The 24,702-nt window shown below is 35.4% G+C and overlaps 1 protein-coding gene across 8 annotated transcripts in view; it reads left to right on the top strand.

Annotated features, from left to right (window-relative positions):
• Mpdz (multiple PDZ domain crumbs cell polarity complex component) overlaps nt 1-24,702 on the top strand; it is a gene marked incomplete at its 5' end in the record, with an annotated part of 83,318 nt that overhangs the window by 27,202 nt on the left and 31,414 nt on the right. For 4 of the 8 annotated variants that reach the window (XM_058583986.1, XM_046459349.1, XM_058583985.1 and 1 more), the window contains 9 exon segments: nt 210-302; nt 5,596-5,773; nt 8,497-8,607; nt 12,524-12,622; nt 15,555-15,717; nt 17,170-17,366; nt 18,484-18,575; nt 18,793-18,883; nt 20,946-21,026. In XM_058583986.1, the coding sequence (XP_058439969.1) occupies nt 210-302; nt 5,596-5,773; nt 8,497-8,607; nt 12,524-12,622; nt 15,555-15,717; nt 17,170-17,366; nt 18,484-18,575; nt 18,793-18,883; nt 20,946-21,026 (1,105 nt within the window). 8 annotated transcript variants of the gene reach the window in all.

Raw genomic sequence — 24,702 nt, 5'->3', positions numbered from 1 at the left:
TCCAGAATAAGTTATAGTAGATTGATCATAGTGTAAGATTCTAATTTGTGGTGGTTAGTTTTCTTTTCCCACTGCTGTAAAAATATTATATAGTTATTGGCCAGATATGGTGAAAATGTAAAGCAGTTCTGCATTTTTAGCTTAACCAAAAATTAAGTATATATGAGACAAGATTAAATGGAGAATTCTCTGTGTAATTCTTTAACTAGAGACATTCCAGAACTACCAGAGCGAGAAGAAGGAGAGGGAGAGGAGAGTGAACTTCAGAATGCAGCATATAGCAATTGGAATCAGCCCAGGCGGTAAGAATTTTTTTCTTTTGCCCATTTGGTGTGTTTAAAGAAGGAAGTGTGGTTTCAAGTACCAGATTATATCTTGTCATTTGTGACCTTGGACAAGTTGTTTAATATTCTTATCCCTCTATTTCTTCATGTGCACAGTGGAGAAAATATGAATGCCATACAGAGTTAAAATCCAAGAATCTGGCATGTAGTAGGGACAAAACAAAAGTAGAAAAAGAAATAATGTGTAGGTAATTGGAATGGATATTTTCTGTATAACATGAAATGTTCAATTAAATTTACCTGGCATTTGTAGAAACTAGATATTCAGGTATATATTAAAAATATATTAAAAATGTGTATATGTGTGTGTGTGTGAGAGAGAGAGAAAGAGAGAGAGGGAGGGAGGGAGGGAGGGAGAGGGGGAGGGAGAGGGGAAGAGAGAGAATACCTTGTTATTACAGGCTACTTATCCTAAGCAATACTCTGTCTTGCACCAGATTAATATATAATAGAAAACATGGTTTTCTTAAATATGCTCAGATATGTTAATGTGTTTTAATCATTAAGGTACATTAAAGTGTTCATGCTGAGTGTAATCAACTTCAATTTAATAGGAATGTATCGAGTCCTGACATGGAAACAGACCTAAAGCTGATGATTTTGTAAATAGCAGAGTAGTAAATATAAGATATAAATCTTATCTCTAAGGAAGTTATATACTTGGCTGGGCAAGATATAGAGACACGTGAAAAAAAAAAAACAGTATAAGATATTTTGCATTAAGTGTGAATATAAGTAATCATTGCATAGCGTCTCCAAACAAATCTATTGGTAACCATCCTGATGGTTCCTTGCCTTTAGTAAACATTGTTATTTGTTACACAGAATAAATAAAATTCTCCAGAGATGGAATACAGTTTGATGATTTTCCCAGTTGAAAAATGAACTTGAGCCTCTAACCATCATATTTAATTATTTTAAAATACAGAAATCATCATTTTCTGTTTCTTTCAGAGAAGCAGTAAATATTTATTGAATGAGCTTTTATTGAATTTCTTCAAAAGTATTCAATTTGCTTAAAAAAAAATCAAGGTTTCTGCATAGCACTACCCACATTAAGAATTAGTTTTAGATCTATGTCAGAAAATAAAAGGTATCCTATTTATTTTAGACAGAGGCAGAAGTAACTTAAATATAATTATTTTGTAGCAGATGGTCATATGGTTAACTTAAATTTTGTCAGAGGACAGTAATCAAGGGGAAAAAGTAAGATATGTTGGTCAGTTTTTTTAACAGCATTATGAGAGGGAAAATAATTCTTAAAAAGCATATGCTAAATGTGAAAGTAAGTAAAAGCTCCATTGGAATTCTGGCTTTGATGTTTTCTAAGACAGGTGTCTTTATCTGCGCTAGGTCTTAGTTGCTTCATCTCTAAAATAGGGTGTAGGCAGAACTTTTTGAATTTGGGGGAAGAGCCAGTGAGTTAATACACCTAAAAGCCTTAGCATAATGCTCCGCACAGTGAGTTCCTCATGGTTTGTCTTGTCTGTAGTGATGTGATATAGAATACTCATAACTAAGCAAAGAGAAGATACCAAACACAGGAATCATTATCATTATGTAGCTCCTTACATAGACAAAAGGAAGTTTTCATTAACCCTTCTAAACAGTATACCTTTTGTTCACAACTGTATATAGAAGCACTAAGGTACTTTTGGGGAAAAGTTTATAGAATATAAGGAGAAAGCTTACCAGATAATAAAAACCTTTAGTCAGCGAGGACATGCTTCATTTCATCCATTCATGAAATCTGCAAGAATTTACTTCCTGTGGAAATAGAGAATAGTATTTTTGAATTATAAATCTTAACATTGTAAAATAGGCTGTATTACTGTTTGTTTTACATGTGGTTTTCATTTGTAGAATTAATACTTTATGTATCATTTTCCACCTTTCTTAATTTTTCTTTCAACCCAGTATTTTGGAGATCTGTCATATTTAATACTTAATATCTTATTCATTCAATTTGGAATGGATATTTTATTATATTTAATGGATAATTATTATTCTGTTGCATTCCAATGTGAATATACCAGTTTACCCATTCTCAGGTTAATATTTGATATTTGCTATTACAGTAATTCTGTGTAGTAAATATATCTATTTGTACTTTTGTAGGAAACTTTATCTAGCTGTTTATCCAGAAAAGGAATTACTGTCCCATAAATTAATATATTTTTTAATTTATTAAATCAGTTGTTAAATTGCTTTTCAAGGTGGCCATACCAAGTTTTCGTTCTGTTTTAAATATATGAGTTCCTTTTTTTCTGTATCCTTGTTATCACGTCACAGAGTGTTGTTTCAGTCTGGTGGATGGAACATGACACCTAGACTTGATAGACCTATAGGTATAACAGCATCAGTGCGGTGGGGTGCACCTCTACTCGCATGACATGAACTGAATTTTGTATTTCCTTCCATTAGTGCAATAATCATCATCAGCAGCATTCTAGTAATAAAGCATGTGATGGTTGCTTACACCATGCCAAACCTTTTCTTTTGCACTTATATGCTTTAAGTAATTGGTTGCATAACTCTCTGATTATTTGTTCCATTTCATAGTTATGTAAGGTGATCATGTTATGTGTTATTAAAGAGCAGAAGAGCAGACTTGATTTTAGAAACTCATCTTATAGCCTAAGCAGTCTGGCCTGTGAGCTGTGTTTTATTTTTACCTAAGTTTCATTCTTTATAAATCTATGTATAAATTTCCAGAAAGACTGCCTTTTTTACTGTAGAAGTAAAAATGAACCTGTTCTACAGTGTTTCTTCTACAGATCTTCTTTGTCTTTCCCAGGGATATTTACCATTGCTGTGTTCAGTGACTAATGAATTATCACTGTGGTCATTTTGGTAGCTCTGTCTTCCATTGTCTTCTGCCTGTATTAAGAATTTACAGCCTTTAGATCTAAGCAGTATATTTATACCCTTGCTATCTGTACCAAACCCACTGAAGCATACAGAACTATTACCTAAAAGTTACTTCATCTCTCTGTGATTCTCCCCTTGTTTGTTAAGTGGGACTAGTCAAGACTATCCACTTTGTGGGGATGGTTTGAGAATTAAATGAAATGAATGAGAGAAAAATAATGGATAGGATTTTAACTAGTTCATCCACAAACATTTTGCATGATCAAGTATCATGGTAAGAGTCTTTCAAACTAAACAGGTAAAATTTCTGGGATTATAGATTTTAGTTAAGAAAATGTACTGACCAAAGGATAATTGTATATCTGTGTCTGTGTTTATCTGATTCATTGCCCACTCTACCTGTTTGGAGTGCTTTTTAATCCCCAGACTTTTCTTTCTGGAACCTCCTCCATTTTGTAGGAGTTCTTACTTCCACCATTCCTCTGAGGGAGCATCTCAAATGTCAATGCTCTGGGCATATTTGGCCATGCTGTCTTCTCCTGCCTAATGTCTAACACTGCCTTCTTTGGTGAGGCATAGAAGAGACTGCAGGTTGCCATCACTTCCTTAAGCTCTCTGTTCAGTGTGTTGTCTTCCAGCACCCTCAGCTGCTGCCTCATCTCACTGCAAATCACCGTATTTTTGTATCCCTGCCTTTTCACTTTAAATCCATTCATAACTCTTACAACTATTTACAATTATTCCATATGAGTCATGCATTTATTTTGTAGGTAGGGGAAGCTCTTTCAAGGCAGAGGAAGTAGCAAGTGCCAAGGCCCCAAGGCAGGAGCATGCCTATGAATTTAAGGAACAATAAGGAGATAATATGGTAGCGGAGTGAGAAGAGCATAGTGCAGTTTAGGGAGGTTAAAGAGATAGTGGAAGGATCAGATCATGTAGGATTTTGTCAGCCACTGTTATTCATGCCCTGACTATTAATGACCAGGTCTGCCTTGGCAGGAAAGACTTCTACACAGGCAAGATTCTAACATAGCATGTGCAGGAGTGTTCTTTCTCTGGATTTGGCTGCTAAGCTTAGAAGCTGCCATCTGTTCAGTGGTAGCAGAATTTCCTGATTACTTAATGTCTGTAATATTAAACCTCCAGCAAAATGGTACTTTTATATTGGTCTGTGCCCCAGCCTGGTGTGTGAGAGCAATATTTACTTATAACAAATCAGCTTCATAAATACAATAGTATTTACATCAGACTCTACAAAACACATAATTGTGAAAGTACTTAAAATCTATTTTATTTTACTATTAATATGCCATTGGTTTTAAAATATTTATCTATTATTATTTTTAACCATTTTTAAGTGGTTTGCACTCACATCACTATATGACCATCACCGCCCTCCATCAGTAGAGCTTTTTTTCATCTTGTAAAACTGAAACTGTGCCCATTAAGCAGTAACTCCCATTCTTTCCTCCTCCACCCCCTGGCAACCACCATTCTCTTTTCTGTTTATGAACTTGACTGTTCCAGCTGTATCATATGAGTACAGTCATATTGCATTTGTCCTTTATTTCACTGAGCTGACTTATTTTACTTAGCATAGTGTCCTCAAACATCATCCTTGTTGAAACATGTTTCAGAATTTTCTTCCTTTTTAAGACTAATATTCCATTGCATTATATACCATTTTGTTTATCCATTGCACTCATTTTGATGGATACTTGTGTTGCTTCCACCTTTGTCTATTGTGAACAATGCTTCTGTGGCATAGGTGGACAAAATGTCTATTTGAGACCCTACTTTGAGTTCTTTTAGACATATCCCAGAAGTAGAATTGCTGAATCATAGAGATTATATTTTTAATTATTTAAAGAAGCTATAATCTGCTTACCACAGCAGCTGCCCCATTTCACATTTCCTCCAGCAAGGCACATGGTCCCATTTTTCTCTTCAGTACTTCTAATTTTTGCTTTTTTGATAATTGCCATCCTAATGGGTATGAAATAGTGTCTTACTGTGTATTGATTTGTATCTCTGCTAATTAGTGATGTTAAGCATCTTTTCATGTTTTTATGGGCCACTTACATATCTTCTTTAGATAGTCATCCATTCAAGTCCTTTGTCTAGGTTATGTTCTGGATTTTAATCCTTTACCAGATGTGATTATCAAACTATTTTCCTCCTGCGTGTTGTTGTCTTATTTGGCTTTGGACGGTGCCCTTAGATTTACAAGGTTTTCATTTTGATAAAATACAGTTTGTCTCTTTTCCTTGTATTGTCTGTGTCTTTGGTGTCTTAAACAAGAAGGCATTGCCAGATTCAGCACCAAGAAGCTTTTTCTCCAAGTTTTCTTCTGAGAGTTTAAATTTTAATTTTTTTGTAGGGTTGAACTTTGGAGAGAACCAAGCAAATCCTTGGGTATCAGCATTGTTGGTGGACGGGGAATGGGAAGTCGCCTCAGCAATGGTGAAGTGATGAGGGGCATCTTCATCAAGCATGTTCTTGAAGATAGTCCAGCTGGCAAAAATGGAACCTTGAAATCTGGAGACAGAATAGTGGAGGTACCCTCCAGTGAGCTTTCTGTACTAAAGTTCACCCCTCTTCTCCCTCTGTGCCAATGGGTTGTCATCTTTACATGGTTATTCAACCCGGTGTTAGAGCATGATGTTTATGGCTGAAGTATTTCTTTTTTTTTTTTATGTATAATTTTATTTTATATCTATGATGAAAGATTGTTATTTTGATGTAGAGACTAATGTTTAGAGATACACTTAGCTACCTTTGAAAACATTGCCCCAAGGTCAAATAATTATGCTCTGTTTGAAAGAGTACAGCAAATTTCTCAAAGAAAAACTGAATTATTTAAAATTTTATGTGCACATATAAAATGTACATATTATAATATAGTTTTCCAATGAGATTTTATTTCCAGAAATACTTTATAATTATAATTTCATTGCAGCTAAACTTTCTTGGATGAGATTTTGTTCCACATACATCTTTTTTGGTAACATCTTCGATAAGACATTGATTATTTTTCGAATAAATGTTTCCCTCTGTCTTAGCTAGGATCCTCTTCCTTCTTGGGGCTGCACCATTCACCACTGAAGCCTGTGTGTGTGCATGTGCATAGGCATATGTTCACGTGTGAGCACATGTGTGGGTTTTCGTATATATGAGGGAGAAGCAAGTAGTCAAGTTGCACCTAATTCCTTAGTTCAAAGCTTAATATTTTAGGCAGATTCATTTCCGATGATTCAGTCATTTACTCACAGAGTATTGCTGGAGCAGCTGTTGCATTCCAGGTGCTATATCAGGCTCTGGACGCCTGCCCAGCAAGAGGGACAGATTTGGAAAGTAATCAAGTAACTTCAAAGCAGTAAGATACATTATTTTATCAGGTTAAGCATAGTTTTATTTAAAATGGTAGAAAGGTAGGTATACCTGATTTTCTGATTTATAGAAGTCTAAAAGGGAAACTTACAAAGAAAGTTTCTAAACACATATCATTTACACATTAAAGTGCTTTAATTGTTGAGCTGGGGTTGTGGCACAGTGGTAGAGTGCTTGCCTAACATGTGTGAGGCACTGGTTTCAATCCTCAGCATCACATAAAAATGAATAAAATAAAGGTCCATCAACAACTAAAAAAAAATTAAATGCTTTAATTGTTTAGAAGGCTATGACACATCAACCATACTTTAAAATGAATCTTTTTAGGATTTGCTTATCTGGTCCTTCATTGATTGTCTCTGAAAGCTGAAGAAGAAAGAAATTGAGATTTGAGAGAAAGCATATTTCAGTTTGTTCCTTTTTTCTTCTCTGTAGCAATTTATATTGATATGCTTTCTCCCTGCTGTGGCTTACCTTTTGTTAGATGATATGTTAGTCCCCTTTTAAAGAATTCTTTTTAATTAAAGTTCCATCTAAAATTTTCATTTTTAGATTATCAGTAAGAATTTTGGTTTATGTGTACTTCACTATTAAAAGCCTTTGACTTAAGTAAAAATGTAAGAATTATTTATAATTATTTCTAGAAAGGATTGGTCAGAGTTTACCCCAAAATTGTTTTTAAATATATTGAGTTAAAGCATTCCTTTCAAATAAAAAGGAGATCATTTTTGTGTTGTAAAATAACTATGTAATTTAGCAGTGATTTGTGGAGTGTTTTATTTCAGGGAAATAAGAAAGCCTCCGGCCTCTATTACACTGAGGATCTTAAAATGTGCCTGTGCTACATTTCTGGAAATGTATATTGGTTAGGTGAGCAGAGACCTTCAAAGTATTCTATATAGAGTATGGAGTTCTTTGGACTTTATCACAGATGCATTGGCATCCTGTTAAATTTTCCCACTACTGTAATATATAGTAGATATGTATACTCCCTTTTGTTTTATAAAAGCATAAACAAAACATTGAAAAATATATTGTTATGCCTTCAAGTATCAACCTGAGGTAGGTTTTCAGATAAAGATGAAAATATTCTGTGCCAGGACCTAATAATTGATTTTCTTTTCCGGAATTGTGTTCACTCAGACCTTATTTGGTAATTGGAAATGATAATAATATCTACAGTTTTCTGACAGGATTAGCATTTGGCCTTTTAAACTATTTTCCTTCTCGTTCATGTAGTGTATAAGCTGAGCTGGTCATCACCAGGGGCAAGCCGTGGTCAATAAAAAGTTACAAAATAATTTTTAAGCTGTTTATGTAGTAATTACTAACAAATGAGCACAACTTCTTGGCTTCTAGCTCCTGTCATGTCTACTGCAAATATTCCTTTTCAAAACTAACCTTACCATCATCTGGTTTTTCTGAATATCAGAATTTTGTTTTTAACTTCAACTTCTTGTACAGAGAGAAATAAACAAAGCATTACCTACCTACTTCCCAAATCCCATTCTATATTGAATTAGGAAAAATTCAGTACAGTGACTTTTATGATGAAGACAATGCTGTTAGGTAGTTACCTCATATTATTTATTTAATGATGCTGATTTAAAGAACAACTGAGCAGTGTAAGGAATGCAGAAATCAAGCTTTCATTCCAGTTGCTTAGTATTTCAGTTAACGATCAGAGTCAGAAACCTGTGTCCAAAACAGGGGCCCACAAGTCTGATGAACAGATGAAACGGTTTGCTGTCTCACAAGTAGTCTTAATTATTTTTGATACTGTACCAGATTTTCCAGGAGCCTAGCCAAGGATCCTCAAAACTGGAGATCCACAAATTGTTCTTTTGTTCTGTAGCTTCTTGAAATGTTAAGCTGAGGCCTTCCATTGCAGGTGGATGGAATGGACCTCAGAGATGCAAGCCATGAACAAGCTGTGGAAGCCATTCGGAAAGCAGGCAACCCCGTAGTCTTTATGGTACAGAGCATTATAAACAGACCAAGGGTAAGCGAACACAGAGGGCAAGGTAGGAGTCTCCAAACAGAGCTCAACTTGGAGTCTAATGTAGCAACTGCCAAGTTGTCTGTATGAGCAGATATGGATTCTTGAAGTTTCAAAGACTTACTGAAAGTTTCTTTTGTTTTTTAAACATTGAGTTTCCTGAACATCCCTTCAACTATGTTTAATAAAGACTTGAAGTCTATTGAAGACTCACAGAAGTAGGTTTTACTGGTGACCATAGGTTTCTCGATGGTTAACTATTTTTATTCATTATAGACACAAATTATACAAGCTATTGAACAGAATATGGTGCACTCAGTTTAATACGGAGAAACTGAGGAGCAGGAAAGAATTATGTTTTCTTTAAACATATTCTCTATACGGTTTCCTGTCTTTGATGTGTCTGCATCCCACTGGACAAGATTTCTACAATGAGGATATATATATATATATATTTTTTATCTACAAGAGTTCATGATTGCTGTTTCTAGCCAAAATCATCATCTGTAACTTGTCATTATATAGCTTATGATGGACAGAATCTGTTAACCCAGTTTACCTTCAGTCATCACAAGTAAAAGAGCTTTAAAATATATTTTAGAAAATATAAGTACATGAATGAATATTATTGATGGAAAAGATTCAAAATGAGGCTTCTTATATTTTATAAGTCCTAATGATGCTCAATGTGAAAATTATGCTGAGTTTAAAATTTTTCTTCATATTCCTTCTTTATGTCTTATTGAAAAAAAATTCATATATAGCAGTTATTAAATATATTTGTGTCACATACCCCTGAGAAAGTTCTTCAGAACATACCCACTCGTTCATAAGTTTTTATACCATTTCTGGAGTTTCATAAATCTCCTGAAGCTCTTAGGGACTCCATTTCTGGATTTAATTTAACAACCCTTCTCATACTAATTCCCTTTGAATTATCTGCTTACAGTTTTTAGAGTTGGTTATCTTTAAAAGAAAAATATCAACATATATGAGGGAAGTTAAAGGCAAGATATATTGAGTTGTAAATTATAAAATTATGAATTTAAGATATAAATGCTCAAATGATGGATGGAAATTAGTAAACAGCCCTGTGTGTGAGGCCAGTAAAAGTAGCATCAGCATTGTATGCCATGGAGTACAGAGTGACCAGGTTGGTCTTACTGGTCTTCCTTTTGTCCTTTAGGCAGGTGTAACTCTGTTCTGGGTTCACTGTAAGGAACAAATTTAGTAGTTCTTAATGTATGCAGTTATATTCACATCTGCAGTTTTTAATCATTCAGTTGTTTATTGTTAGGTAATAATTATCCATTCAGATAGAAAATCTGCCAAATGGTAGGGCTGCATCTTGCTGCATTCTTTACAAATGCTATTCAGTTTGTTTAAATAACTACAAATCTTTATACATTTGTTTCAATTTGTTGTGTTAAACATAAACACAGCATGATAATGTTGGTAAATGGCTGTTTAAGTTAAGTTTAAGCTATTTCTTGTGTGGTTGGGTGGGTTTTTTTCTTTTTTTTTGTCTTAATTTTTTTAAATTTCTAATTTTTATCTCATTTGAGACACTACTATTTAATGCAGAATAGTTATTCTTAATATTACTTTAAAAACTTAAACTATAAACATCTCTTTCAATTGCAGTCTAGTGAGCTAAAGGGATATTGTCTCATATAACTTGAAAATATTTCTATTTTATTATCTGAGGTATAATGATGCCTAATTTTATTGTAATTATTCCATGAAAACATCTTTTTTAAAATGACGTGTTTAGTCAAGTTACACATATTTTGCTTCAGGAAATTAGAATAACTTTTGCATTTTAAATGAAGTATACTTTGCTTCCATTGATTTACTTCCCTATGGAAACAATCATGTCTTCAGTAATCTAAAGCAAAAACAAAAAACAAAAAAAAAAAACACAATGCACATATGTGAGTTTCTTAGTGGTAAATGTTTATTTATTTGTGGATGGAAGATGAGGTTTCCTAGGAAATCTTATACATAGACTGAAAAGCCAGTAGGCTAAAAAGCCAGTTTATCTCTTTGGCCTTTAGCCTGTTCAAGAATGTGAACTTCTCAGTCTGTCTGATAATGTCACATGTGAGATGCTTCAGAGTTCACTCTGGTCCATTGTCTTGATTGAAGAGGGGCTCTATTAATTCCAGCTAGAGAATGTTTTTGTGTTCTCTTTGCTTCTTCTCCATTAATAATGTTTCTGCTTTTATCAGCCTTTGAGACTATGAATAGAAGTTCATCATTGATTTTTTTTAAGCAAAAAGTCATTTTTCTATATATCTTTCCCTAATAATATAGTGTCCTAGATTTCATCTGCTGCTCTCCTGCTGTACATTTATTTACACTCTGCTATCAGGGCCAAATTCTAATCCTATAAGATCTGCAAATTAAAAAAAAAAAAAAAAAACCTAGAGCTGTTTTTAAATATTTCATTTCATGCTATAATGGTTTTGTTTTCTGTTGTTCTATATAATTAAAACATAAATATATGATGGATGAAAATTAATCATCTTTATCCTCAATAGCATTAAACCGTTTTATCTAGGATATGTCTTTCATGTCTGCCCAGTCATTTCTTTCACCTTAATAAGTGGTCATGTTCCTTGGCATTTATGATCTTCTCTTTTGTAAAGCAGGAGTTGACATTTTAAACTGAAAAGTAGGGAGAAAGTTGAGATGAGCATAAATGTCATTGTGCCCATATCTTTTTCCTGTCTTGCCTCTGTAGGAAAAACATTGCAAGAAGAGCAGATTGAAAGGGTAATGTGGCATAAGCTTTGGTACAGGCACACTGAAGATAGCGTCTTTCCAGAGTGTTCTCCAGTACAGGGTGGTGTGTCACATGACAACCTCTCTACACTCCATGCCTGCCAGTGGGGCTTTTTTTTTTATAGAGAAAAGTAACACAAACATTTAATTGGAGCCAAAATGAATTTTAAATGTCTTCAATCTCCCCTGAAAGATATAGTCAATAAAAGCAAAAGATAGTGGTTGTGAAAAGAAGGAGAATAACTTATTGTGCTAAGGAAATTACTTTTCTTGTTTTTTTTATTTTTTTATCCTAACTATGGAAATGCTAAATCCTATCTGGCAGGCATCCTGCCTTTAATATGTATATTCAACTCTAAAAGACTGCTGGCTCCGGGCGAATTACATACGGGCAAGCCACAAAACCTGTGAGAAATACTCAAGGCAGGACTTCAAATATTATCCAAAGCCCATAAATTCCCTGATAATGTGGGAAGTTTTATAGAAACTTAAAAATATATGAAACTCCATATTCCCAACTCCACAAAAGCAGGCAGAAATAGAGAACTCCATTGTAGAGGGGTTCATTTCTTCATGTTTTTAAATTAAAGAGTATGATTGCTTTGGAGCAGCCTTAATATCTAGTCTAGGCATGGAAGTTTCCTTAGCAGAAAACAGAGTAAGGAATAATAAAGGTTACTGAGGGACCAACAGACACATCCTTGAACAGACAGACTATTAAAAATAACACAACTAGCTTTTAAATGTAAATTAAAAAAAAACTTGGGTGGTTTTAAATTTGAAACATATTTATTGATAGGCATGAAACATAAAACATAAAATGGGCAAGTGTGCTTTACTTAGGATGGTACAGCCATTCAGTGGAAATAAAAGAAATTTGGGGTCCCTTTCAACCTAGTTTCCTGTGAGGTTTGTTGACTGATTTAAACTCAGGTTTAAATGATTCAGGTCATTAGAAGAAAAGCTTTAGTAACAGACTGTCAAAGAAGATGATGCTATTAATTATGTACCAAATACACAGAATCTAGTATCACTTAGACAACTCTTTTAAGTCAGTAAGTACTTTATTCTTAAAGTTGAGTTGTTTTAAATACGTTCCTTTGCGCTCAGCGCCTCTTATGTTTCCTTTTAGAAATCCCTTTTGCCTTCCTTGCCGCACAACCTTTACCCTAAGTACAACTTCAGCAGCACTAACCCATTTGCTGACTCTCTCCAGTTCAACGCTGACAAGGTTGGATAATGCCCATTGTCTTGACATTGCCTTTTGAAAATGTTTTGTTCTTTGTTACTACTGTGCCTTGTCCCACCTCACCATTTATTATATATGTTGTGGAAAACAAACAACTGTTGTGTTTGGAGTGGGCATGCAAATCCTTTCTTAAGTGCACTGTCCTGCCACAGAATGTTTATTTTTATAGTGGAAGTTAAATGGCCCTTCTGAAAGGAAGGGAGATCATGAGTCCAGTGTTTTTCCTGAAGTTTGGTAGATTTGAATTTTCTGACACTTTAATTTTTATTAGTTACCAAAAGGTATCACTACTCTCACACGTAATTTCTTCAAAGCCTTGTGTATGTTTAAAACTTTTTCAGACTTTAACAAGATGTCATGAAAGCTCTTCCTTAAGTTAATCACTGCAAATAATTGTGTACGTGAATGTGCAGGAGTCTGCTGAATATTCTTAAAGTGCATCCGTATAAAACCCTCCATCAGGAAACATAGCTCTTTCTATGCTCCTAAATATGTCCTTGAATATTCTCATATTCTGATGAAATTGTAACACCAAAATTGAAACAAAAATTTACAAGAATTTATATACCATAATTTAATCATGGAAATGAAGAAAGCTGTCAACAATTTTTTAAGGAAACATTTTATGAATATTCATCAGATCTTCATGTTTTTGTGATATGGATAAGCAAAGATGCTGTATCTGAACGAATATGTTTTCTGTTACTATAGGAATTACAGAATTCAAGTAGAGTTATCTTCCATTGTTCCCCAACTAACCCTTTTGCTCCCACACCATTTAAGGTTTGTCTCAAAGTGAAATTTTGTGTAAGTAGGTGTGTTACAGTGTGCAGTACATGTATGTTTTACTTAGTGGCATGGAGTGATTGCAATTGCACTTGGCCTTTTTGCCAAATAAGGATAAATGATCTTTGTTAAAGACCAATATTTTCCCAAATAAATTTTAAGAAGTGTCACTAACAAATTGATTATATGATCTTGGTAAAACAAGGGTGTTAGGGGTGATAAAATAGAAGACTTCTAATTGTCCCTCGAGTCAATGCAGGTAGTATTAGTTTTCTGATTCATTAGTGAGATTACAGTACCATTTTATTTTACTCACAGTTAGGAGTATGTTGTACCTAAGATCCTGAAGGATTCTACAGATAAACAAATTTTGTTTCTTTGTTCTTAAGCAAAATAATAGTCAAAAATTATGCAGCAAATAAAATGTACATCCATAGATTTGTTAAATTTTGGGATGTTCAAATAGATTGTTTCACTTTTTAAAAATGAAATGGACTTAATGTATGCTTGCTAAATAACAACTTTCTGTTGTTACGTAGAAATAAATGTTGTTTGAAACTAGGAAAAATTCTGAAGTACATCTCTCTCTCTCTACTTTAGTAATATTTTTAAATGAGCAGATCAAATGATCTTTTGTTTGCTCATTTTCATTTGTACATTATTAATTTGAAAGATTTATGGCAGAGATCTTGGGAAGATAACAGGGATTTCATTTGTACTAGTAACTTTTATCTGTTTGGCCAATGATGTGTTGACTGATCGTTGTATGTAGCAAATTATATAACCAAAAAAAAAAAAAAAATTGCCCCAAAGTCTCTATAAACCAGACCTCTCCAGAAAAATGAATGCTTTTTGAGTCATTGAAGAAAGATCTTATTCAGTGTCATGTAGTGTTAGGTATATTTTATGGTATTCTGAGTCATGGCCCCATTAATAATTCCTAAGTTTTTGTACATTTGGTGTGTTCTTATTAGAAGTAGGTTTAAAAAAGAAAAACATGGTTTCATAAATTAAACCTATAAAAGAAAAAAAGTTTTTTTATGCAGAAAAAAGTACAGGAAAGAAGAGTAAAAAAAAAAAAAAAATACAGGTTGAAGGCATCAGCGACAGGGTCTTACAAGGACTAGCAGTTTAGTCAGGTTTTTCTGACGCTTGAGTCAGGCACTGCCTTACCATAGAAATTGGAGGAGACAGCATAGTATAATACAAAGTGCATTGGATCAAGAATTAAGCAAAAGGAAGTCTAGTTAGGACTGTGTAACTTTGAACAAAATTTTTCTCTTCTCGCGGCCTCAGTTTCAAAAGGATTATTTATCTTACAAATGAATAAAGTGAATTCAGTGGCTCAAAGACAATTCAAACTCTTATATTCTGTTTGGTAATCTCTAATTTAAGAACCAGATCATACCAAACCCCATTTCTTTTGATAGGACCGATGGTCCTAAGTGACAGTAAGTATGCCACGTGTGGACTTTTTATGAAGTACTCTGTTTTCGTTTTTGCCTAAGCTATTTTGGCAAGAGAAATACAGTGCTATCCCTTAAAATCACATTCCTCAGATATGAGTCCCTGTCCTATATGCTAATGTCGACTGGTACTCTGGTAGAGGAACCTGCATGTGGAATGCTGTTTTTCATGGATTTCTTGAGGGCCCTTTGAAGAGAGGATTCAGGTATTAATAAAGAATTTGTTCTGTATAGTCTTGCTAACAAGATTTAAAGGACAACATCTTCGTTATTTTTTTTCTTTTTTCTTCTTTGTTTCTTGGCAGACTTTTTTAGACCCCCACAAACTTGCACAGACCCTTGAATATTTATGATAACTTTTGAATGAAAATGTATTTTTCAACAGGGAAAGTTTGTATAATTTTCTATCTTAGGTCATTTAAGCCTTCAAATTGAATTCATTCACTTATAATAGCAAATAACAGTTTACTGAAATTATTTTTTTCTGTATATTTAAACTTTACCTGAATCCTCTCTAACATTTAATAAATTTATATTTGAGCTTTTCATTATTTGGTGGATATTTTAAGGCCATTTTTGTTTTGACATTATACTTATGTCTTTTCCTTAAGGTTTTCTTCCTCAGACTGCACATACCCACTGCATTCTTCTTGTTCCCACAGGCACCCAGTCAGTCAGAGTCAGAGCCAGAGAAGGCTCCATTGTGTGAGGCTCCTCCACCCTCTCCTTCAGCATTTGCAGAAATGGGCAGTGATTATGCACAGTCATCTGAAACCAAAATCTCAGAAGATGTGGACAAAGAGGATGAGTTTGGTTACAGCTGGAGTAAGTTGTCATTTGTGATGCATTTAATTATACGAGGTACTAAAAAGCTTTTTTTTCCTGAAGACTTATGCCTTGTATGAACAAGTATGTTTCGGCTTTATGATAGACATTGCAGTTCTTAGTCGGAAAAAAAAAATGTGTTGTTTGTTTTTCTTGAATACAACATACATTCCTGAGGCATGAAGTCATGTTCTTCCTTTCCTTTAAATGTGCATCCCCAAAACCCCTTTGCTCCTCATATGAGAATTAACAAGGACAGGATATGCCAGATCAGCCCACCCTGTGATCTTGAACCAACATTACACTTCATTAGGTCTCAGATTCCTCATTGTAAAATCTGGCAGCTGTTGATATTATACTCTGAATTTCTGGTACTTTTTGTACTAGGTTGTAACATAGTATAATTGTTGAGATCAAAACTTTGGAGATTTGATGAGCATTTTTTCAAAGTCAGATGTATTAGGATCCGTGGGGTATCTCTCTTTTTTAAGAAAATTTTGCAGAGAAAGATTAAAAGTTCATCCAAAAGTTATGAATGTGTCATTTTGTTAAAAAGTTACATTTTTAAAAATATCTACAAATTCCCTTATTTAAGAAAGCCACAGTATCAGAATGTACTCAGAGAAAAATATGTACCAGAATGTTTCAGTTTTCTATTATCACACCACTCTAAAATTTAATGACTTAAACGAAAATGTATTAATAATCTGTAGTATGGAGGTTGACTGGGCTCTGCGGGGCTAGACTTCCAAGAGGACTCACTTGTACATTTGGCTGTTAGTACTGGCTACTGACTGGTCACTAATCTGGACCTTGCAGGACCTAAGTGTGGCCCTGCCCTCTCAGATTAAAGAGGGCAGAAAATAAATTCCATCTCTTAAAGATGTAGAGTAGGAGATATAAATGGTCTCACCTAATTAGGACCTGTCTCAAGGCTGAGGCAAGTATAGTCAATTTGTTCTGGCCTAATGGCTTGGTGTAATAAGATAACCCATATCTTTCATTCTGGTTGTGCACACTGAGCAACTGCCCAACATGATGTAATACATAATGTAATATACAGTGTAGATTTTCCTGTGGAAGAGAAGCTCCCACTGATTAGTCAGCACAATTGTTCTGGATGCATTAGTACTTTTCGGCTTTTCAAATAATAAAGTAAATTTAATTGTGGCTTTTGAGAGTTTGTAAATGTGAATCATTTCTCTTGGGCCTGAGGTGAACTGATTAATCAGACATTATGTTCTTTGTACACTTCATGCAAATAAATTCTTCAAAGTTTGAGTACTTCAGGAAACCAGTTCTGATGTCCAGGCAGCCCATCTGTTTAGCTTTTTACATTTTGATTCAAATAATTCCCTCTTGTGATGAAAGTAAATAACCTTACATAGTAAAGCATTACTAAGAATTATGTGAATTAACTTTAAATACATATGGTGTTGTTGTTGTATGCAGAAAATATTAGAGAGCGTTATGGAACCCTAACAGGAGAGCTGCATATGATTCAGCTGGAGAAAGGTCGTAGTGGTTTGGGTCTAAGTCTTGCTGGGAACAAAGACCGAACCAGAATGAGTGTCTTTATAGTGGGAATTGATCCAAATGGAGCAGCAGGGAAAGATGGTCGACTACAGATTGCAGATGAACTTCTAGAGGTAAGTTCTGGTGGACAACTTTGAATGTACTCTTGCTGTATAAGAGCAATGTAATCTTCTCTTTCCATAAAATCACCCACACCTCATGGTGACTGAGAAAACTATCACCGGCCTAATAAAATAGATGCATTGCAGCAAATTTGGCTGTAAACCAAATCTCTACTCAGTAGAGTCTGTATTCCTATTAACTTCCATTAAAAGGTCATGACTGTGTAGCACCAGAAACAATCTTTGCCCCAAGACAGTAATAAAAATCACACTTCAAAAACATTTTTTTGTGTGTGTGCATTGCATTTTTATTAGGAGTTTTTGAAAAGCCAAATAATCATTCCCCAGTAATGACACTGACCCACTGGACATTCTGGAAGTTGAATTCCTAATGGGAGAAGTGATGGGGTGAGATTAGGCAAAGGCCAAGATTAAGGCTAAAGAATGAATGAAATAATGAAAGCAGTAACTCAGCCTGCCAAACAAAATAAATTTGTGGAGAATACTTTATAGCATTTAGAATTTTATTTGCTTGTGTTGTTTGCCCTTATTGCCTAAAGGCAGGACCCAGGTGTCTTCTTACAGCCTTTCTACAATTCCTTGTGCTTAATGTGTTTCCCTGTGGCTTAGTAAGCTCATGCAGCACTAGGTAAACAATTAGATGACAAGAAGCTTAGGCACAATCTGTAGCCTATATCTTGAATCTCCCTAGATTCGCTTTTCTCAGAGGCCTATTCCCAGGACTTGAGTCTTGGGACCAACTGGAACACACAACAGTGGGGAGGCTTACCAGAACAGTCTTTGCAAGTCACAGGGCTCTTGCTTTATAGAGCATGTTGAAATCCCAGTGCCTGCCAGGAATTGGCTATCTACTCTCCTTCAGTTGTTCCAAATAGTGCTTCTACCAGGAATCAATGGATATCAGATTTCGTGCCTATTACTTGAATGTTGGCTTTAACCATGAGCTTTTCTTTATTCACCATCCAAAGTCATGTGTATGTTCTATGGAGGAAAAAACATGTAATATTTTGAAGAAAGAAAGAAATGTGCTTTTTATTAGCTAGATAAGATGATAAAATCTTATGAAATTGAAATTTGAGACTTAACTAATGATGCTTATTTTTCATAGATCAATGGTCAAATTTTATATGGAAGAAGTCATCAAAATGCCTCATCAATAATTAAATGTGCCCCTTCTAAAGTAAAAATAATTTTTATCAGGTGAGCATTTTCTTTTGCTGGTTTACTAAACTTTTTGGGGGGCGGGTAGAATTTCAACTCGGAGTTCTTTTGAATGAAAGTAAAACATATGTGTTTGACTGTTGTAGTTCCAAGTCTTTATGGTTAGAGAATTTTTCCTAATAATCTGACTTCAAGTAAGAAAATGAAAATAATATCATTATGGGGATATAATAGGCTGATTCTTTTTTCCTTTTAGAAATAAAGAGGCAGTGAGTCAGATGGCTGTATGTCCTGGAAGTACAGTAGAATCTTTGCCTTCTACCTCAGAGAATCTTCAAAATAAGGAGGTATTATTTGGAAGTTGTGTTTGTTTCTCTGGAAAGATTTGATTGATATGCCCTCTTATTAACTCAGCTAACAATTATAGAAAATGCACTGCAGTATCAAAGATAGATGCATTATAGCTTCATATAATGAGTTTATATGTGAATTGTAACCCAGTACATTGTGTTTATGGCTTACTAAATGTGGATACTCATGTAAATAAGCACACTACTCATGTGAAGGCTACCAGTAGAATCTACGTAGGCAGCAGTGTGAGCCAGAGAAAAGGTGCCAATTCTGCTTCTAGGAAGAGAGTGAGAATAAAACTTTATAGAGGAGTTACTCTTGAAGTGTATGTTGCAAGATTTGGGTGCAAAAACATTGCAGACAGAGGGCATGAAGTAAGGAATGGCATGGAAGCACTGGCTCATGCCAGAAATTGAAAACTACAGAGCATTACTGAGCAGTGTAGGGCAGAGATTGGGGAGTGGTGAGGAAAAGAGCCTGATAAAGGGCACAGGGCCAGATCATGGTGAGCATCCTGACAGAATACTGTAGGCTGACTTTGTGAGAAAGTATGGAACTCAAACAAATATTGGAACTCGAACAAAAAAAGTGACTGAATATTTATTCAATAAATATTTTCTGAATATTCTGCCTCATTGGGCTGGGTATATGCTGGTGAATAAAAGGATATATAAGGCTTTCAGATATCTGATTTGATATCTGACTTGGTGAGGCTTGAATTGTCAAAAATAGAAAATAAAGAAAAAAGGAGTATATATTTGCCAAACTATCCACATTCTATTGGAAGCAACTTAAAAATTCAGTGCCTGTTGGGAAGTCATATAGAAGTGTACCTTAGGACATTGGTCTAGAGTTTACAGATGAATCCCCATAGATACAAATTTGGTATTTGTGGACCAGGAGGACGAAGCACTTGCCTATAGAGAATGTTAGAGTACAGAAGGCCAAAGGCAGACTCATGTAATATGAATAAAAAGGAGAAAGGCTGAACAGGGAGGTCAGGGAGAAGGAAAAAGAACTAGAAGGGCATGTTGAACAGCACTGAGGAGGCATGTTTCAAGGAGAAGGGTACGTTTCAAAACCTTAGATGCTGCAGAGGCGCCCAGTAAGAACATGACAGAAAGTGCCTTGGATTTGCTAACTTGGAGATTATTGGGAAAGCAGTGAGGAAAGGAAAAAGCAAATAATGACAAACAGATTAAGGAGAGAAGAGAATATATATGTAAGATGAATTAAAGGAGGTAATAGAAAGTGAAATGCTAAAAATTGGAGGAACCTTGGTGATTATCAGTGGGAGAAGGTATGGGAACAGAAACCCTCTTCTCTGAATGAATATATAAACAGGGGGCTTATTTGTACATAGGATAAATGATGTATCCTAGCTGCTCTTGATGTTGAACTGAGTCTCATCATTACTTAAGATGGTTATAGAGGGGAAATTTTTATTTTCATATTAATAGTACTAAATATGTCCCTTAAGAAAAAGGAGTGTTTCATTAATTCTCAGGTAAAACATTTAATAATATCTAAATTCACATGATAACTAAGGCAGGAAGAATAGTGAGTGGTGCCCTCTTGGTGCTCTGAGTGTCTGTGATTTCTACTTGGGATGGCTGAGCTACTGTTAGATGTCTTTATGGAGTCAGTCCGCAGACTCTGGAGCCACACAGTCATTCTGTGTGCCAGAGCAGTTGCTGATAAGTTACATCTCCTAAGTACTTTAAGAGAATGGAATGTTCATAAATTCCATAAGATGTTAAAATAGTAATAATGAATTGTAATATATGAGATAATTTTGACTAAGATATGGCAATATGTAAATCAATGGATGTGTAACTGATGTGATTCTGCAATCTGTGTATGGGGTGAAGGTGGGAGTTCATAACCCACTTGAATCAAAGTGTGGAATATGATATGTCAAGAAATTTGTAATGTTTTGAACAACCCACAATAAAAAATTTAAAATAAATAAATAAATAAAAAAATAAACTTATTCTAAAAAAAAAAAAAAAATGTGTAACATTTAGTTGCCTTTTTTGCCATTTCTTTTTCTGTCAGGTGGAACCAAATGTTGCTATTTCTGATACAGTTGTGGACTTCAGTTCATTTAAAAATGTGCACCATCTGGAGCTTCCCAAGGTAAATCTGCTTTGAATGGGAATGAAATGATGTGATGACCCTCATATCTGTGTTCCAATTCACTGATTCTCAAAAGTGTTGTCTCCAGACCAGCAGCATCGGCATCACTTGGAAGTGCAGATGCTCCGGCCCACCCAGGCTACTTGCTGAATGAGAAACACTAGGGGTGGGCCAGAATAAACACAGGGTCATGTGTGTTTTAATAATCCTTCATGGTGATTCTAATACCCAATAAAAATTGAGAACCACTATGTTTATTAATACTTTATTCCAAGGTATGAAATTCATGATCTCTCGTTTGATTCATTTACCAAGGTTCTACTGGGGGGATATAAAAATGAAGAAATAGAAGTTATGTAGTCTTTGTCCTTTATAAAACTTGAAAGCTCAAATAGGTAGAATTTTTGCTAATAGGCATCAGTAAAATATTTGCTTTCAAATAGTTCAATGAGTAGGATCTACTTTTCAAAAGAGGTTTGTTGAGCAGAAACCTATGAATGCTTTCAGGAGCTACAGGCTCATGCTGGAAAGCAAATGTGCAGCAGGTGAACTAGAGGATAAGCAGAAAGAGCAGTGAGGAACTTAGTGGGAAGAAAGAGGTAGACTGGGAGAGCAGGTTGTTTACAGGAAATGCTACCCTACAGATAGAAGTGGAGTGGTACATACACTGCTCTCCAGCCGAGAGCTACTATAGCATGATGCTCAGGACCTGGGCTTCAGATTCATTCTGTTTGAGTTGAACCCTTGCTTCATTAGTCATATACTTTACATATTTTATGATCTTTCTTTGCCTCAGTTTCCTCCCCTTGAAGTTGAAGATGATAATAGTACCTTTATCTTAGGTTAATGTAACGAATAAATGAGTTGCTTATAAAATAGCATAATCCATGGCACCTAGTCAGATTATGTTTGAAAAATGACTATATTGATTTGGTTTTGTTTTTATAATGCAATAACCTGGCAGAAAAATGGGTTGCTCTTGTCTTATAATAAAGGTATAAGGGAATTTTTTATTGTGGATCATCTTGTTTTATTTGGAGGGAAAAGAAGCGATGTCTTTAAAGCCTTTGTCCATACAGTGCAATAAGGATTCCTCATTCTGTTGCCATTGAAGGGGGATTTTTTTCCAATCTCATACTGATTTCAGGGCTTAGTTTTTTAAAATCCTGAAATCACGAGTTTATAGTATTTAACTAGTGTGATAATTGATAATTTACCTACTATTAATTATGAACATTTGAACATATACTGAATTATTTATAATGATTTTCTAATTTTGGTTTATGTTTATCTCTTGAAAAGTCTAAAATAAGATATTTTTTTACATATATTTTTTCATGGCATTGATTCTAATTTATTAACCTAAAGCTTAGTATATCCTGTTATTGTTTAATGAGTACCCAGGAAGTATTGGTGGAATGAACTTGTTAGATAAATGAGGAGCAGAATGCTGTTGTGGTTGGAAGCACAAACATAAAGCCAGATCACCTGTATTAGAGCTCTGGATTCACCACTTAGTGATACTCTGATCTAGGTCATAGTTCTTAATCTGTACATGGTTTTTCCTCTCCAAAATGGGAATAATAATTGTATTTACCTTATAGAGTTATATTGAGAATTAAATATATATATTGTGAAAATTAAATATATACATATTTATATATAGTGTCTAGAACCTGACACACATGTAAAAGTGTTGCCTTTTATTATTGTCATTATAATTATTAGGGAAGAATCATATGGCCAAGAGAGGTCGCACTGCTTCTTGACATTGGTTTTCTCTGATGCTTTCTTTTTCTGAATTAGGCCACCTGTTTGATGTATTCCATACATGTTCACATTATTTCAGTCCCCTGCTCAGAACTTTTCAGCAACATCCATTGTCCAACTGATAAACTGAAATTTTTTGGCCTAGCATTTAGCCTAGCAGCGAGAGAGACAGAAACCTAATCTGTCAGAAATCCTCTCACATATTATGTGATCTAAGACAAATCACTTAATCACATTTGTCCTCACTTTTTTCTTCTGTAAATACAGCCACCCATATCATAAAGTTATTGTGAGAGTAGACGAGATAATGAGCAAGAGTCCTTCATTGCAAAATATAAACTTGGGTTCTGCCTTAGCCTCCTGCTGATGATGTATTCATGGATGTCTGTTGATAATGTGCACATGCCTGTCTGAATTAGTTGCTGTATATTAAAGAATTCAGGACCTTTGAAAACAATCAGTGTTTTGCCCACAGAAAGCTTCCATTTATATGTAGATTTTAGATAGATTCAAGTTTCAGGTCACTGGAATATTTATTGATAGAAACCAAAGTAAGGGGAATATTCATGACTTTTAATAAATCAACTACACAGAAGCAGTTAATCATGATTTTTTAATGACTTAAAGTGTGGGTTTTGTAGTTACTTAAGCTCTCTGGGCTATATGCAAGCAATTTAACTTCTTTGTGCCTCACTTTCCTTATCTGTAAGATGAAGAAAATATTTTTTGTATTAGGGATACTGTTGTAAGGATTAAATGAAAAACGTACATAAAACATTTACCACAGTGGAAGCTATTATAATTATTTTTAAACCATGAGGTTCAGAGTAGCCCACAGAATGTGTCCTTGAATACTTCCTCTGAGGAAACATTGCTAAAAATGATGTCAAGTGAACAGTCACATTAATCCTAAACTCTTTAACTTTATTATGAAATTACATGGAAATAAAACTCAGTTAAGCAGATTGGAGACTTAACCAGCCTTCTAACACACATACCTCATCTGAAATTCTTTATCATATCTGATATCCTGTATATTTTTAATGCTTAATTATTTGAAAACATACTTCAGGTTTTTGACTGACCGCAGCTCATTCAGCCATAGAACAGGTAATTTCAGGCTGCAATTCGCCTGCGGCTTGCAGACAGATTGCTAGGGTTCAGCGCCTGGGGGCTTCTTAAAATCTGATCTTATCGGAGTGAACACGGAGCGCGGGGCGGCCAAGTCCCGGCTCCCGGAACCGTCCCGGAACCGCCCTGGCTCCGGGCTGCGGAGCCTGCGGAGGCTGCTTCTTGGACCCTGCTAATATCAGAGCAAACACGAAACACCAAGAAGCCGAATTCCAGCTCCCGGAACTGAGCCCGCGGGGACTGCTTCTTGGAGCTTACACTTATAGGAGCTTACACCGAGCACAGAGCGGCCGAGTTCCGGCTCCCGGAACCGTCCCGGAACCGCCCTGGCTCAGGGCTGTGGAGCCCGCGGAGGCTGCTTCTTGGACCCTGCTACTATCAGAGCATACACCAAACACTAAGCGGCCGAATTCCGGCTCCCGGAACTGAGCCCGCGGGGGGCTGCTTCTTGGAGCCTACACTTATAGGAGCTTACACCGAGCACGGAGCGGCCGAGTTCCGGCTCCCGGAACTTCCCTGGACCGGGGCTAGGAGTCCGCGGAAACTGTGTCTCGGTCCGGGTCCTGCTGAGGGCAGGTCAGGACTCACCCATTGCTTGGGTTGCCTGGCAAGGGGAACGAAATGCTGCCATTCGCATAGGATACCAACATGGCAGAGATCTGATGTCAGCAGAAAGCGGTGGAGGAGAGATCTTCATCAATACCAGCGGTGACATAAGCAGTTGGTCTTCTGGTAAGGGGGGTGAGGCTCAGTCACCGGAGTCTCCTCAATTTGT

The sequence above is a fragment of the Marmota monax genome, unplaced genomic scaffold (assembly GCF_021218885.2).
Source record: "Marmota monax isolate L192 unplaced genomic scaffold, Marmota_monax_Labrador192_F-V1.1 WCK01_AAM20220418_F8-fsc00279, whole genome shotgun sequence".
NCBI classification, from domain to species: domain Eukaryota; kingdom Metazoa; phylum Chordata; class Mammalia; order Rodentia; family Sciuridae; genus Marmota; species Marmota monax.
The sequence above is the reverse complement of the archived record's forward strand: the minus strand, read 5'-3'. Positions and strand labels throughout refer to the sequence as shown.